Source organism: Lacerta agilis, chromosome 10 (assembly GCF_009819535.1).
Source record: "Lacerta agilis isolate rLacAgi1 chromosome 10, rLacAgi1.pri, whole genome shotgun sequence".
In the NCBI taxonomy this organism is placed as follows: Eukaryota; Metazoa; Chordata; class Lepidosauria; order Squamata; family Lacertidae; genus Lacerta; species Lacerta agilis.
In genome coordinates, this window is record NC_046321.1 from 17,876,194 (window position 1) to 17,893,293 (window position 17,100).

The window sequence follows — 17,100 nt, forward strand, 5'->3', positions numbered from 1 at the left end:
ACATTCTACCAGGAATTTGCAATTAATTTCAACTAAGTATTAAGATTGGTACTCCTTATTCACAGGGGTTCTAGTCTCAAAGCTGCATAATTTCAAGTAAGAACTGTAAAACAGCAATTGTATTATTAGGTCTAAATGCAGCTGTAAGCATGCAAAAAAAAAAAAAAGGATCCCTTGAGGGAATGCTTCTCTTGTAAACTTGTAGTAAATACATCTGCATATGCTTAAAAAAAATAGTTTCTACTAAACATGTATCCTCTATGGTCGCTTGCATATTATATAGGGTGCTCTGCTGTTTCTGAGGAGACCCTGGATTTAGCTCCTCCTCGTTTATGTCTAGATTTTGCCCTCCCATCTACCGTATTTTTCGCTCCGTAAGACACACTTTTTTCCTTCTAAAAAGTAAGGGGAAATATCTGTGCGTCTTATGGAGCGAATGGTGGTCCCTGGAGCCGAATTGCCCAGGGGCCAAAAGAGGATCGTGCTTTTTTATTTTACAAAAAGAAAAGGGGGTGTTGAAAGGACCCCCCTCAGCAGCTGATCAGCAAGAGATTGGGAGAGAGATAAGAGTCCCGGCTCCCTTTCGGCCCCATCCCCTTGCCCAGGCCTCCTTTGTTGAATGTGCTGCAGAGGGAGGTTGTTTGTTTCCCCAGCGACATGTGACTGGCTGATTAGATTATCTGTCTGGAAACTGTAGAAATGGCTCCCTTTCCTTAAGCGGTAGAAATGTGAGTTGAACCCCATTAAAATGGGGCTTTTCCTCTTTGCTTTACCCCCTTTGCAAAAAAGCTGCACAAATCTGAGCTGATCCTCAAAAAACCAGGGCTTTTCCCTTTGCAAAAAAAGCTGCAAAACTTTGAGCTGATCCTAAAAAAGGGGCTTTTCCCTTTGCAAAAAAGCTGCACAAATTTGAGCTGATCCTAAGAAAAACAGGGCTTTTAGAGGAGGAAAACCAGAAAAAAATATATATTTTTTTGTTTCCTCCTTTAAAAACGAGGTGCGCCCTATGGTCTGGTGCACCCTATGGTCCAGTGCGCCCTATGGAGCGGAAAAATATGGTAATTGCATTCACCTAGACAGCCAACGTACTTACAATCTGCACAGCCTGAAAGGGAGGTGCTTTCATGCTAATGCTACTACTTGGGGAAGGAGACTGGAAACCCTTCCCTTGGGGTACTGGTGACATGGTAGTTCTTGATGGAGTCAATGATGTCTGTGATTCACTTGAAAGAGGAATAGGAACCTTGAAGGAAAAAATAGTAATATTCTATTGTCATGCCAATGGGAAAGCCATTTACACTGTTAAACCCTATGCCGTCAAAACACCAGCAGTTTCTGCAAGCCAATGGTTACCAATCAAAGAACAGAATAGCTTCTACTTCATTTGCTCTTGCTGTGCATTTGGGATTTCCATTAGTCTCTGCTGACTATGTCAAACATGTTTGAACTAGATGTGTTACCACTTCATTTACATACAGAAGTTTAACATGATGGAGATACTTATGGCAATGAACTCTCATTTTAAAACTTACTAGTTTTCCTTTTCAGAGAATCAACATTATATAGCAAAGGGATAGCAAACATGGTTCCCTCCAGTTGTTTTTGGACTACAACTCCCATCATCCTTGACCAGCCATGCCAGCTGGGGCCAACATATCAAGGGAACAATATTTACCACCCCTGCAATAACGGCACACTTTTTTATCAGTCAAATTCTTACAGTATGTGTCAAACTCACCTGAGAAATTTCAGATTTTTGAGGCATTAATACTTCAGAAATCTCTTGGTTTATCTGATACAAGGACTGAGGTGGACTGAAGTTCTCAGACTCTTGAGAATTTGTAACAGGTGTCTAGAGACACAACCAGATAGTTATTAGTTACTTAAAATGGAAATAAATGCTTGCAAGAAAGTGTGTCCAGATTAAACATGGTATTTTGGAAGATGCTGGGACTCAGTTATTACAGAAAGTATATCCTCTTACTACATGCCTAGAATATCAATATTGAAGTTAGGGAAAATCTGAAATGAATCCAAGGCTGCAACCCTTACATCATTGCACCATAATGACCAACTGGAAAAAATACATTTCCTTCTCAGTCAATACTGCATGCATCAAATAACTGTTGTATTTCACTTAATTTCCTTCCCCATCAAATATCACCTAAGAGGGATGAAGTTAGTGCAAATTCACTAGAAGTGAATTCCCTGTTGTTCCAACTACAAGCAAGCTGCGAAGTATTCATACCGTGTGCAAAAAATTATAATAGTCACTTCCTTATTCAATAGCTATCAGTAGCTTTAGCACTGTAGATTGACATATTCTGGCTTTCAGTTTCCCTTGTAGTATAACACTAGAGCTGTATCTTAATTGGCAAAGTACCAGTTGCAAGATCAAGCTACATCTTCAGCTACCACAATCATTTAACTTCCAAGCTATATCTAACTATATTATAATTAAGCAAATATATGTATTTGGGAAGAATGCTTCAAAGAGTACCAGGGTCAACCCATCTATTTTTTGATAGCTAGATAGCTAGATACAGTAGATAGATACAGTAGATAGATAGATAGATAGGGTGGTCAGCCCAGTTTCACTGGATAATTTGCCTTACTGAAAATGGTTCAAATTTATATTATCAGAATTTCAATTTACTGAAGTGTTATTTTGTAAATGTAAAAACTGTTATAGAGATGCATAAGGGTAAATTCCAAGTCTGGTTCACACATCACATAAAACCACTGTTAACTTTAAACTATGCCTTAATGTGAACAAATGGTATGTTGGTTCACACTATTCAAGACCCTGCTTTGCTCCTCCTTAACAGTGCAACAGCGGGGGGTGGGGGAGTTGACTTTGTTTGATATGCCTTCTCCCAGTAGGGGCTTTTCTCAAAGGCACACCAGCATTTGCTGCACACCAACCTGTCACATTCAGTACCACCTGGCATAAGCTGTTCCCAATGTGTGCCTGCCCCATTTCTCAGAAATGAATACCAAAGGGAAGGTCAGAAACAGGCACCCCCTCATTAGAGGGCAACATGTTAATCAGGGTCAAGGGCAAACCTGTGGTGTTGCAAGTTCAGTTTCTGATCCAGACAGTGTATTGTCAGAAGTTAAGGAGGTGGTTGAGCCGTGCAAGGTTATGGGAGAAGCAGCAACCTGTCAATAGAGGGATATACAATGTAATATATAATCTACTGTACGGTAGACTTCATATATAGTTAGAAAAAAATTCTTGAAAATATTATTTAGGACTTCCGTTTTTTGCCACCATGGTGAACAGTGGTTCCCACAATAGCAGGCCCCAGGCATGCATCCAATTAAGGATAATTTGAGAATAATTATCCTTGCAAGCCCCACCCCCTTGGGTCAGGGGGGGGGAGCTCTCACTCGCAGATCGTCCAGTACCTGCCTCCCACTCCTACGGAATGCAGGGGGGAGGGGTTGCTGAGTGCATAGCATAGGAAACTCTTCAACGTGGTCACCATGAGCAGAGATTCTTCTGTTTTTTAAGATATATCAGAATTCGGACTTAAGAAACAGGCATGTTCTGGAATAAGGAGACAAGTTAACCTGCTCAATGAATCAGTCACTAAGTATCAAGGTCTCGATCTGGAGAAGATTTTTGTCGTAATGTGATTGGTATGTGGTGGAGAAAAGCCTTTGTTTTCTCTTTATATTCACTATGCTGTTTTATGATTTGGCAGCTCTTCACCGAAGAAAAAATTAGCTACTAATGCGTTGTAATTATTAATGGATTGCAATTATTAATGGACTGCAATAGGGAATCAACAAGAACTTTATAATGCTTATAGATTAATTGAAAGAAAGGAACTTTGTGGAAAATATTGGGATACTGTGTGGCAATACCCCCCCCCCCAACGGAGGACTCTAACTTTGATTTATTATGGTGTTGGTGAGATATCAGCTTGTTATTGGATGGGAGAGTATTCAAAGAAAATGCTGGAAGTCTGCCCGGAGTAATGGCCAGATGCCAGATGCTGGATCACTTTCAGTTTTGAGAAAAGCAAGATGGCGAAAGGTACACAGTAAAATTGAGTCCTTGGAGTGGGGGCAGAAATGCTGAAAACGATTGACTGCAAGAAAAACGGAAGGTTGAACGTTGGGGGGGGGGGAAGCATTCCACACAGAAAGTTACCAGATATAAACTCCTATTGCAAATTAAAGGATATGGAACAGTTAAATACGAACGAAAGTCAACACATCATTGGCTGTTAAAATAAAGGACCAACATTGGAACTGTATTATTTGGATTAAATAAGCGGATTGGAGCAGGAACAAGGAATCAACATCTCCTAAAAATTTCCTAAAATCAGAACATGGCATTGAGCTCAAATAGAAACTGCTTGTGTGAATCCCCTAAGTCTGAGAAGTTGTTTCTTTAGAAAAAGCTCCATCCAAGTTGCATGGCACACACGTCAAAAGCCCCACTACACATTTTGAACAAGTTGCATGTTTTAGGTCCCAGCCACTGTGCCTCCTAAAAACTGTTTAACCCAAAATGATAAGTCACATTTATACCCCCATCTTTTTAGAAGGTTACTCAAGGCAGTTTATGCAGTCAAGATACAAAAATACATTCCAAATAATCAATGCATGCTTGACAAATGGCTTATCACTCTTACCTGAACCAGTTCCTCAGGGAAATCATTTTGGCTTGAAAGTTGTTCATTAGGTGCTACAAAATATGGTAACATTTGGTTATGCCCTTTCTACACATGAAACTGCTCTTCAAATATCAGAGCTGAACTACTACCATAATATTGTATGCCTGATGCTAGATAATCTATTAAGACAATGCTAACATATAAGGTTTTATTTAAATATATATGTATGTTTATTGATACTTGAAAATTGAGTTGTAAAAAGTCAGCAAGATCTACAAATCGAAAGAAAATAAAAACCATAATAACTGTAACTGAGTGGAGTACAGAGGTTGTTTACATTATGTTCATCTTTACATTAAGAAATAAATATGGAGTGACAGTCCAGAGTTTATATCTGAATAAAATAAAATCACAAACCATCAACAACAAAACATCAGCTGAGAAAGGGAACAGTGTGAGACATAAAATAAAATAAAAAATTCCTTCCAGTAGCACCTTAGAGACCAACTAAGTTTGTTCTTGGTATGAGCTTTCGTGTGCATGCACACTTCTTCAGATACATGTCTAGGCCAACCAAAGAGTCTGTTGGGAGGATGGGAGGTAAATACTCCCTCCATAGTGATGTATGAGTCATTGGAGTTTTGTACAATACATTGTTGTTGGTTATAAAAGTTATAAATAGAAACTATACTACAGTATGTCAAAAATATATGCAGTGGTAAGTCAGGTGCTCTGATAATACAATTTCCCATACACTCTCTAACCATCCAGTATGTGTAGGGCTAACAGAAAATCTCCCTTGAGGTTTTACAATTAAGAGAATTAGTTCTCATTTAGTGACTATTTGTGTCAAGATCAAGGACCAAGTTTCAAAGTTTTTAAAATTGAAATTCAAAGAAAAAACTTTTGAAGAAATTTCTAACAGGAAGAATTAAGTTCTTCTCCAGTATCAAGCAAGATTTTGGATGCAATGTAATTTAAGAAAATTTGTTTCCCAATTTACTGCTTAATTGAAATAGAGGCTTTAAGAAAATAATGAACTCAGAGTTAAATTAAAGTTTATCTCTTTTTTTAACAGAATATCTCTGCACAATCTGTATAGTATGTATATTTCTTTCTGGTGGTGGTTGAAGTGACCATAATGGTTGTTAACAACAAACAAAATTGAATTGAAATTAAAGTTTGCATACAATACTTCTAAGATACACCATGAAGCATTAATCTCACCTATCGTACATCTTTGTCACATAGATTTAAGAATTTGTTGCTATACCAGTCTTTTCTGCTTTACGAAAGTGATCAAGGGATTCCTAGAACATCAAACAAAATAGGGTCTTCCTTGTTCACCATTAACCACAATTATGATTACCTGTGGAATCAACTGAAGGTGCTTGTGACGAACAAATGGCACGTTGTGAAGGTTTATCAAAATCTAGTAAAGACTCCTTAAAGACAAAAAAGTTACAAGCCTCTTGAATAAAACAAGAATCTATTCAGAGATGAATAAAAGTTTACATATTTTGTGGTGAATTTTAACCTCTGAAGTGCTTTCAGCAATTGAAAACATGGGCCATTAAAATATCAAAGACCTTGACAACAACTGATGCCCTCCGTTTCATTTTTTCTTTGCGCTACCATCAGTTAGGTACTTCCCAAAAATCCATGTTACCCAGGACAACTTACTTGCATGAAATTATAGGTCCCTTGTATTTGAGTCATCAGGTCTTGTAGTCTTTCCCTTCTTAATACTGGATCCTTTGGAAGACTAGTAGAGCAAAACTCTGCAGCTGGTTGATGTACAGGCTTAGGGGCCTAATAAAATAATAATAATGATAAATCACTAAGGAAAATGTTGGTTGAACTATTCAGAGTAGCCACCATCCCAGGGTGCTTTTTCCAGGATGCTACTGTATGGATTAAAGGTTTTGTTGATGCTGAAGCCAACTTGCAAAACAGGAGTAGCCAACATGGTACCCTCTAGATGTTGGAATCCAACACTCATCAGCCAACAGGTCCAGAGGTCCAGAGCAATGCAAGCTGTAGTCTACAACATCTGGAGAGCACCATGGTGGTTACCCCTCTAATCAATAATATTCTCCCAATGTACATCTTACATTAGGCTTAAATTCTAAACACTGTTACAACGGAGAAAGACCTCAGTGAACAAAGTAGGAGCTACTTCTAAATAAACACATGGGATTGTGTTGCAGGTACACAATTTCAAGACAAATAAAAAGGAGGATCCTGGAGCCAAGTCCTGAAAGTGGCATTTTCAGAATATGAGCTCCTTTTCAGGTTACCATTTTAACAGGAGGTCCATCCATACCTTTCCTGAAGTGGACTCTTCCTGATATTAAAATTAAAAATTTCTGGATTTTTAAACATGGATCTACTACTAAGGCTATGAATTGATTCCTGAGACACTCAGAACTTAGGAAGCTACCTTACAGAGGGGCAGACCACTGGTCTGTTTAGCTCAGTACTGTCTGCACTGACTGGCAGCAGCTCACCAGGACTTCAGACAAGGGTCTTTTCCCAGTCCAACCTGGAGGTGCCAGGAATTGAACCTGGGGCCTTCTGCATGCAAAGCAGATGCTCTACCATCAAGCCATGGTCCTATGTAACAACTTGAACAGTTTTTCTTTGGTTTCAAATTCTGCTTTCCCTGGAGAGATTCAAAGTGGATACTTCACACAGGAAGTATTCCAGCTGTTCTCAGGATTCTGAGTTTAAGCATTTTGAAGCATTTCCTATGATCAAGAAAGCAAACCTGAAGGCTGTTTTCAAAGATCCTAGGTAGTTTACAAGGTTCTCCAACAGACGTAGCATCAATGCCTCCTTTGTTCACTCCATCTGTCTTTCCATCCTATGTAAAATAAGAATTTCATGTATTAGATTATTTATTATAATATGACTTAGCAATGTACACCTTTTACATAAATACACCACAGACTCAGTGTTCTACACAAGTATCAGATTAGCTCACTTTTGAAAGCCCCATTATCTAAGGGCATTTTACTGTAACCACTTGTTTCATGTCAGAGTCAAACTTCAGTCTGAGCTCTCATTTCTATATTGAAAAGCATTTAGAAATATGTTTCGACAAATTAAGTAGAGGTCATACATAAGGATCTAATCTCAGCTGATTGATAAGGTTGATGAGCCCTATCTGCCGCTCACTTCCCTCTGCAGCACAAGCAGAAACCACTTTGACAGTTGGACCCACTATTTGTCTTGTTTTGTTCAATCTGCAGAGACTGTCTTCGCATGCAGGGAAGTACCTAACTCACCAAGGGGTTGAGACCCATTGGCTACCCTCACCTTCTCCTTTAATCATAACAACCCTGTCATGTAGGTTAAAAAAAAGTCTTCCATATTAAGGTTACCAGATTTTTTTCAATGAATCTGGGGACACTTTTCAACTTCAATGGATTTTGTATGGGGACCAATTTGTAAATCCGGTGACTGTCCCCGGGAAATGGGGACGTCTGGTAAACTTATTCCAGATTCATTATCCTTCCCTCATTTTTTTATTATAAAAATCCAAAACTGATCCAAACTTGGAGGTCTATGTCTATATTCCTCCCTGCTCTATTCCTCTATTATATATTACTCCCCCATTCTGAACATCTAGAATCTTCAAGGTTTGTGATCAGCAATGCTAAGTTCTCTCCCCCTTGCCATTCCAAATATGAACTTGGCAAAAATTCACTGAACAGCAAACTATTTACACCCCTTTAGGTTTAGTTTATTTCCATGCGCAAATATTTGCTGAGAACACTGTTTCATGTAGAGTTAGACTACTGTGGCAAAAAAGAAGCTGGTAATTGACAAAGCCCAAACTTTGAACTTTTAGATACATCACCACCCCTAAACTGCAATTTTAATATAAAAATAATGTTCCGGCAATACTATTGTTTATACCAACTCACTTCATTGGGTCCCAAATCAGGCTTCTTTGGCCCAGATTGCTCCTTTGAGGTAAGATTTCCAGCTCCCCATATCTTTGGAGGGTTCTGTAATGGCTTCTGAAGTGCTTGCCGTGGTCCCTCAGATGTTTCCCAAACCTTTGGGGGTTGGGTTTTTTGTTCCCTCTCTTCCTTGATGTGTGCTACCCATTGCTTTGCAGGTTCATGTTTCTTTTGCTCCTTCTCCTCTCCAACACATGCACTCCAAAGCTTCACAGGTTCTGGTTTTTGTACTGTTTCCACCCTTATTTGAGCAACCCATGTTTTTGGACCTTGTGGCTTTTGCTCCTGCTCTTCCTTAGCTTTGCTCATCCAGTGTTTAGGGGAGTCCCGCTGTTCTCTAACCTGAGTTACCCATGGCTTTGGAACTTCCTCCTTGTGATCATTACCACCTTCCTTAAGATGAGCTTCCCAAGGCTTTGAAAGTTCCAGTTTCTTTCCCTGCTGCCTTAAAGATTCCAGAGTTTTAACATAATCTTGTTTCTGCTTCTTCTGTTCCTGTTCTTCCATGTCAACAAGCATTTCCCAGGACTTTAGTGGTTCATCTGTCTTAACATGTTCCATTTCCCAGGGTTTGGATTCCTCAGGCTTCTTGATAGGGGAGGCAGCTTCAGGCAAATAGTGCCTATTAAGAAACTATACAAACCAAAGAAACTTAGCATTTCACCAGTACTTGTCTAAATTGCTAGCACAATTAAGGCTCATGTGAAATCATGCCAGAAAGTTGTTGTACAAGAGTCACCCAACAGGACTGAATTGTACATTTTGCAAAAATGTTTGTAACTATGTGTGTGACAGTGAACTGCCCTAAGATCTTATGATGAAGGGCAGTATATAAATTTAATAAATAAAGACATAAAGACTAAACACTTGTTTTCAGATTTACAAAATACTACTATGCCATCCTGAACACTCATTATATGGTTCTCATATTGGGAACATCTGCTGCAGCTTCCTGGCTAGTTTCTATCCAAGATTCTTGAAAGATAGAAATATGCCTGGTTTAAGACCACAGCAAGGTAGACGACTTGGTTAAAAAAAACCACAGTAATAGCACAGAAAATCCATATTGTGCTACAGAGATTTTGCCCATAAACCCTCAAAGCTAAACAGGCAGGTGGTTGTCAATTCTACCTCACTGCACCCTGTCTCAAAGTCAAAGGATTTATGGACTCCTATTTGGCAATTGCCTTTGCTAGAGCCTTGCTACAAATTTCTTCAAGTGGAGCTTTCTGAAGTGATTCCTGTATTATCTCCAGTTTTTAGTTCCAGCATCACTGGACTGATAAAGCAAGCTATTCTCCAGTTTAACACTAATTTCTTCTACTGTAGTAGATCATTTACCGTATTTTTCGGTCCATAAGATGCACGTTTTCCCTCCTAAAAAGTAAGGGGAAATGTCTGTGCGTCTTATGGAGAGAAGGCAAAGGCCCAGCGGCCAGACCAGCAGCCTGAAAGGGCTCCTTTTAGGCCGCTGGTCCCATCTCCTCTGCTGCCACTGAACACGGCAAGAGGCAGGGAGCCCTTTCAGGCCGCTGGTCCCACCGCCACCACTCGTCCTCCGCTTGCTCCTCCCCGGCGCGCTGAGCGTTTCAGCGGCTCTCCCACTTGTTTTTCAGAGAGCCGGGGAGGAGCAAGCAGAGGGTTAGCGTCAGCGGCGGGCATCAGAGATATAACCAGCGGCCCCAAAGGAGCCCTTTCAGGCCGCTGGTCCTGCCGCCGCCACCCACCTCCACTCGCCCTCCACTTGCTCCTCCCCAGCGCACAAGCCAGGGGCGGCTTCCCTTTGGGGCAGCGGAGCTGGGCAGCAGCTGCTTACACGGGTGTAGGCAGCTCCTGTCCCTCTGCTGCTTTGAAGTAAGCCGTGAGGGAGGGCTACGATTCCCTTCTCCGCAGCTCGCTTTGGGGCAGAGGAGCTCCTCCCAAGCCTCCGCAAGAGGAGAGTGATCTCTGCAGAGACTTGGGATGGAAGCTCCCAAACAGAGGCATAGCAAGCCCAAGTGGTACCCGGTGCGGATTTTTTTTTTGTCACCCCCCCCACACCCCTTCAAGTCACAGTGAGCGTTTTGCGTTCCCCCACAATGCTTTGCGGCACCTCATCCAAATGAGGTGCCGCAAAGCATTGTGGGGGAATGCAAAACGCTCACTGTGACTTGAAGGGGTGTGGGTGGATGGTACCCCAGGTCCAGGTGGACTGAGTAAAGCAAGCACAGCTAATGCTTTTGCAGTGCTATGGTGAGTCCTAAGCCCAAAGCCACTGGATTTGCTCTGGCTTATGCTTGAGGCTCTAAGTGGAGGTGCCAAATGTCACCCCTTGAAGATGGCACCTTTGTACCCTGAGGGCAGTGCCCTGGTGAAATGTGCCAGGGTGCTGGGTGGAGCCCTGGCTGGGCAGAGCGGTGCTTCTGTGGCTCTTCCCAGCAGGAAGGAAAAAGCAATGTGTGCTGTGTAAGCCAGCTGCTGCACTAAGCAACTTATGAATTGTGGGGTGGGCATGCTGAGAGCCACCCCCTCCCCTGGAACCTGGGGTGGGCCCCCCACCCCCTCCTAGCGACGCCCCTGCTATCAAGCCTCCCAGGCTTCTGCAGGGGTTGCTCTCCTCCCAAGGAGGCTGTGATTCAGATTTTTTCTTGTTTTCCTCCTCTAAAAACTAGGTGCACCTTATGGGGCGAAAAATACGGTAATAACTTACCTCTTGAGGCTGTATCTCAGACTGAATGTGATCCATTTGAGGTTCTAGGAAGAAGGATTGCATAATTTAGATTCAAGTTCTCACAAAGCCAAATGCTATAAAACAGTCAAGCTGAATAAATATGTTAATACTGTTGCTAGACCAGTTTACTTTTCTAAGCATCCATAGCACATTCACTTTTGCAGGGGGGGAAACCAAACTAAAAATGACTTACATTCCAGGCTAGTCTGGCAACCACCTCTGAGAATTTGCTAATGTTCAGTCTTATAGTAAGCAGTCACACAACTAACTTCTTCGGTATTTCTTACTTGATACTGTTACAGGTATGTAGCCGTGTTGGTCTGCAGTAGTCGGAAAGAAAAAAATTCCTTCCAGTAGCACCTTAGAGACCAACTAAGTTTGTTATTGCTATGAGAAGTGTGCATGCACACGAAAGCTCATACCAATAACAAACTTAGTTGGTCTCTAAGGTGCTACTGGAAGGAATTTTTTATTTTTTATTTTGTTTCTTATTTGATACATTTAGTATGAAAGTTTAAAATTAATCCCAAACAGCTAGGATTGTTTTATTATAGCATCTGTACTGTGGTACAATTGGTCTTAACCACGAATAAATCCTAAATAAGGTGAAGGGCAGAATATACATAACTTAGCTAAAAACGTAAAAGTTTAAGACTCACATCAGAAGTACTGTATCAGCAGTCAAGAATTTAAGATTTCTACATATTTATTACCTAATTCACTGACATGCTCTGAATCTGAGAGTTGTCTTGTTTTTTCAGGTCTTTGCATTTCTTCACATAACTCAGGTCCTGTAGACAGTTCTTTTGATTCCTCTTTTACTGATATGTTGGAAGGAGCAGGAGTTTTTTCAAAATAACTGGAACTTAACAGTTTAGATAACAAATCCTTCAGGCATTTATCTAAAGGACAGAGTGTTGAATGTTAAGCAGATTAAAAGATCACAAAAGGAGTTTACAGTTTTAGGATATGGCACCATCTCATCTCAACAAATAAGATCAAACATTTTTCTCTTGGCACAATACATTATTGATAATGTTTTTAAGTAAATACATAAGATATTTGAAATGACAATGTGATTCAGGCATTTCAGTTAACAAAAAGACCAAGAAAAAGTTACAGTTATGAACACTGAGAACATCCACAGAACACCCTTGATTTCAAGAACTTAATTTGCTAATTGGTAGAAGACTGTCATATCCTCAAAGATTTAAAAAATAATGCAGCCTTGGGAAGTTATCCTGAGATATACTTTGAAGAATATACCGGTAAGCCTTTAACCAGGCATAGGCAAACTCAGCCCTCCAGATGTTTTGGGACTACAACTCCCATCATCCCTAGCTAACAGGACCAATGGTCAGGGATTATGGGAATTCTAGTCCCAAAACATCTGGAGGGCTGAGTTTGCCTATGCCTGCCTTAAACACAGGGATGCTGAACTCACAATTGGCTAAAAGACCAATTTCCCTATCCAGTAAATCTCCTGGAGTCACACCCATAAATGTGCAGGTCTACCTTAATTATATACCAAGATAAAACATGGTTCCTGTAGCTGTGGGAACTCACCTGTTATTAAACACTTAACACATAAATGTAATCCTATGTAAATCTACATAATATTGTGGCTTGCTTTTTAAGCAAAATGACTTTCCACCCATGATAACAGACTGAGCACAACACATCTAGCAGTACTTCCTCTTTGCATTCCTTGCACACACTCAAGGTATGTTCTGGAGTGTTGGGGGTTTTCTCGAGCAGATTGTGGGTGCAGGGAGAGGAAAGGAAGAGGAGGTTCTGTCATGTCTGGTAATGCCATATTGGATATTGCCCTTAATGTGCAGTGGGGAACTACAGGCCATGCTGGGGATCTCTAAACAGTTATAAACCTGCACTTATGTTGCCCTAACCAGGCAACAGCAGTTACTGGATTAGAAAAGTAATTCTTCTGAGCAATGGAAGGAACAAAGTACAGTGGTACCTCGGTTTTCGAACAGCTTAGTTCCTGAACAATTTGGAACTCGAACGCTGCAAACCCGGAAGTCAGTGTTCTGGTTTGTGAACTTTGCCTCAGAAGCCAAACGTGCTCCCAAGTTTCCGTTTTCACTGTTGCGCTGCTAATTTGCGCCCCCCCATTGTAATCAAAGCCTTCCATTTCCAATTGCAGTGTTCTGAGGTGATATTTGGAGCTTATATTTGGTGCTTTTGTTTTTGCTATTTTTTGCGTTTTTGTTTGTGTGGCTTTTTTGTTTTTGTGACTGTGGCTTGTCTTATTTTATAGTATAATACAATGATTATTGCTTTCCTTTTATGGATCAATGGTCTCGTTAGATAGTAAAATTCATGTTAAATTGCTGTTTTAGGCGTTTTTAAAAGTCTGGAACGGATTAATCTGTTTTGCATTACTTTCTATGGGAAAGCATGCCTTGGTTTTGGAACACTTTAGTTTTGGAACAGACTTCTGGAGCAAATTAAGTTTGAGAACCAAGGTTTCTGAACTGGAATAAATGTTCTAATCTCAATATTGCTATGAAGTATTTTGCCTGAAGATGGTAGACGTTAGATGCAAAAATATCTAAAGACTACTCACAAGTTGTCCCAGCTACTGTTTTTTCACTGCCTTCTAGCAGATCCCAGAAGTAGCGTGACGATTGCTCCATTTGGTCTTCAACACTTCATGTCAGTGGGGGGGGGGAAATAAGTGTCAGTGCAAGATCAAGAAAGTAATGAACTTTTACTTAAGATGGCTGTTTGATATAATAGGGATGGCAGAGTACCTTGTACTCTATAAGAAGCAACAGTTTTTTGCTCAGAATTGAATACTTTACTAAAAACATCTTTTAGCCAGTTATGCCAACATCATTTCACCAATTTAATTCTTTTTATAAACCACTTCCTATGAGACATCTTGAAACAGTTTATTGATAAAAACATCAATTTTTTTTTAATCTTAGTACCAGTTCAACTGTTACAAGTGCACGGTGTACACCATTCGGCTTTTTTCAGAAGACCTAAAAGCCAAGTATATTTTGTCTGCAAATGCAAATTGTACTCCCTTCAGGCTATCTGACAAGTGAACAACTTGTACGGCTCCATTCCAAGTTGAGCCTAAAGGTCTACCAAATTATATGCTAAGTTGAGAAAACTAGTAATTCTAATTGAATTAATTTAGAACTGCTTCATTTTATCGTAGATAATGTCTTCAAAAACTATTTTAGCAACCACAAAATAGCCATAAAAAACTGGTAATATTCAGAGTCCCCCTCCACACACAAAAACACCAGGCAAAACATATACACACATCTCAAAAGAAATAAAATGTGGGGGTGTAGGGGAGAACAGGCAATCCTCCAACTAATCCGAAACACTCAATTTTTACAACAATTTGAGCGGCAGGAGGTCTTAGACACCAATGGGGTCTCTTAAGGACAGCAATGCTAAGGTTTCTGGGAACAATAAGCACATCAGCCTGGATTTGCCCAGCATGGCTTTGACTACATTACAGCAAAGTTCTGATAAGGCTCAATTAAAAACCCAAATTTGCAAATTAGAAGTTGATACCACTGGTAGCCCCAAGATTAGCCAGTAGTCTGCTTCAATATGATTTCATTTAGTACTGCATATGAAGCCTCCCCATTCAGAAAACGAAGCCACAATATCGCAGTTCAGTCCTCAGAATACATATTATGGTGCTCCATTAGTTGTTCAGACAAGTATGGAAGTTGTCCCCCCCTGAACAGTATTTGCTTGCAGGGTTTTATGTTTATCCCAGTCTTGTTTTAAAATAAACAGGTGAAAGCCACAAAGCCAGTTCTTTCAGCCTTGTAACCCTAAGGCAGCTTTCCCCAACCTGGTGCCCTTGCTAGACTACAACTTTCATCATCAATCATGTTGACTGGGGCTGATGAGAACTGTAGACTAACATCACCTGGATTAAAAAGACTGTCCAAAGGAATAGTGTATATATATATATATATATATATATTACTAAACACACAGTTCTGTAAAACAAACTATGCCAAGCACTGAGCACCAGGATGTCTGGGCACTTGTTGACATGCCAGGAGTTGATTGGCTCCTGCCATTCTTACTCCATCATACGTAAAAGAGCAATGAAGCAACAGCAGCAAAAAAGAAGGAACTGCCTGTCACTGATGGATCCAATTCCCACCACTATCTTAAGCGACAAACAACTGCCCCCTTAACAGTGGGTGCCCTCTCACTTTGCAGGCAAAAACCTGCTAACCTTGCTCTCTCTGCAGTGAGAAAATGACTGTGGCAAGGAGGAAACAAAGCACCAGCAGCAAGGAGGCTGGAGGCAGCTTATCCAAAGAGCTATCCTGAAGGGGCCTATGAGGTAAACCTGTAAGGTTTCAAAACTACACTTCTAATAAAGCTAGCCAGCATGGTGTTGTGGTTAAGAGAAGTGGTCTTGTAATCTAGTGAACCGGGTTTGATTCCCCACTCCTCCACATGCAACTGCTGGGTGACCTTGGGCTAGTCACACTTCTCTGAAATCTCTCAGCCTCACTCACCTCACAGAGTGTTTGTTGTGGGGGAGGAAGGGAAAGGAGAATGTTAGCCGCTTTGAGACTCCTTAGGGTAGTGATAAAGTGGGGCATCAAATCCAAACTCTTCTAAATGTCCAAATGCTAGCACAGATTCACTTTGCAATTTAAGTAAGGACACATTTACTTACCTCATGCCTTCATTTCTTCCAGAGCAGGTCAATTTTGCAAACCTAATGAGGCAGTCTAGTTCTTTAGAAGGCAAAAATATTGCACCATTAAAGCCACATTTGAAGTCTCTCTGCACGTGCTCTTGAGTGAAACTCTGCAACACATACTGGACCTGCAGTACTGTGCGGAGTTTCTTCTTCTCTGCTTCAAGCTTCATTATACTCTCCCTTCTCTGTGCTTTCTTCTGTGCTTTCAGCAGCTGTATTAATATAAAAACAAAATAGGCCTATTACACAAATTCCTGACAGGTCTGACCAGCAGCTGGACTGTAGCTCAAGGAAGTCAATCCAAAGTCTTACCTAAGTCATCTTCCTAAATAAAGGTGCTAAAGATTTTTCCTCAAGTCTCTGTAACAACACATTTCAACTTCTACAATCATTCCACTTATCATACAAAAAATGTTCAAAGCTTAAGTTTCTGGGTAGTGTCTCATATCAGGGTAGGATGGAATGACAGGGGTGGGATGGAAGAGGAGTACTCCATACACTGGTACCTCGGGTTAAGAACTTAATTCATTTTGGAGGTCTGTTGTTAACCTGAAACTGTTATTAACCTGAGGTACCACTTTAGCTAATGGGGCCTCCCGCTGCGCCGCCACCAAGCAATTTCTGTTCTCATCCTGAAGCAAAGTTCTTAACCCAAGGTACTTTTTCTGGGTTAGCAGAGTCTGTAACCTGAAGCGTCTGTAACCCAAGGTACCATTGTATCAACAATTTTGGCGCTGATATGCAAGAAGGCACCGGACATACAAGAGCAGAGACCCAAATCCAGATTCTCAGACAAGTGGGGGTGGGGGAAGGATAAAGAGAACCTGAACAAAGCCCACCTCCCCTCACAAAGTGGATCCTAAGCCACACCGACCCATTTCTACTCAATAATTCAGTCTACTTACATCTTGACTAAGCCCAGAAAATGTCTTCTGAAGGTCTTTAGCAAACTCCAAGTTATGGATCACTTCATCATATTTTTCAACAGCTTCCTATAATCAGCCAAACATTATTATTAAACATGTATAAAGTGCCTAGAATTATGAAGCACAGATGTTTTAACAA

The 17,100-nt window shown here is 40.6% G+C and overlaps 1 protein-coding gene across 12 annotated transcripts in view; it reads right to left on the reverse strand.

The window, feature by feature from the left end:
- CAPRIN2 (caprin family member 2) overlaps window positions 1-17,100 on the reverse strand; it is a 32,930-nt gene that overhangs the window by 10,711 nt on the left and 5,119 nt on the right. For all 12 annotated transcript variants that reach the window (XM_033163469.1, XM_033163470.1, XM_033163463.1 and 9 more), the window contains 13 exons: window positions 16,941-17,027; window positions 16,009-16,247; window positions 13,900-13,982; window positions 12,026-12,214; window positions 11,292-11,335; window positions 8,564-9,235; window positions 7,402-7,497; window positions 6,315-6,443; window positions 6,001-6,076; window positions 4,650-4,702; window positions 3,067-3,162; window positions 1,739-1,852; window positions 1,094-1,243 (listed from right to left, as the gene is read on the reverse strand). In XM_033163469.1, the coding sequence (XP_033019360.1) occupies window positions 1,094-1,243; window positions 1,739-1,852; window positions 3,067-3,162; window positions 4,650-4,702; window positions 6,001-6,076; window positions 6,315-6,443; window positions 7,402-7,497; window positions 8,564-9,235; window positions 11,292-11,335; window positions 12,026-12,214; window positions 13,900-13,982; window positions 16,009-16,247; window positions 16,941-17,027 (2,028 nt within the window). The remainder of the gene's footprint in view (window positions 1-1,093; window positions 1,244-1,738; window positions 1,853-3,066; window positions 3,163-4,649; window positions 4,703-6,000; window positions 6,077-6,314; window positions 6,444-7,401; window positions 7,498-8,563; window positions 9,236-11,291; window positions 11,336-12,025; window positions 12,215-13,899; window positions 13,983-16,008; window positions 16,248-16,940; window positions 17,028-17,100) is intronic.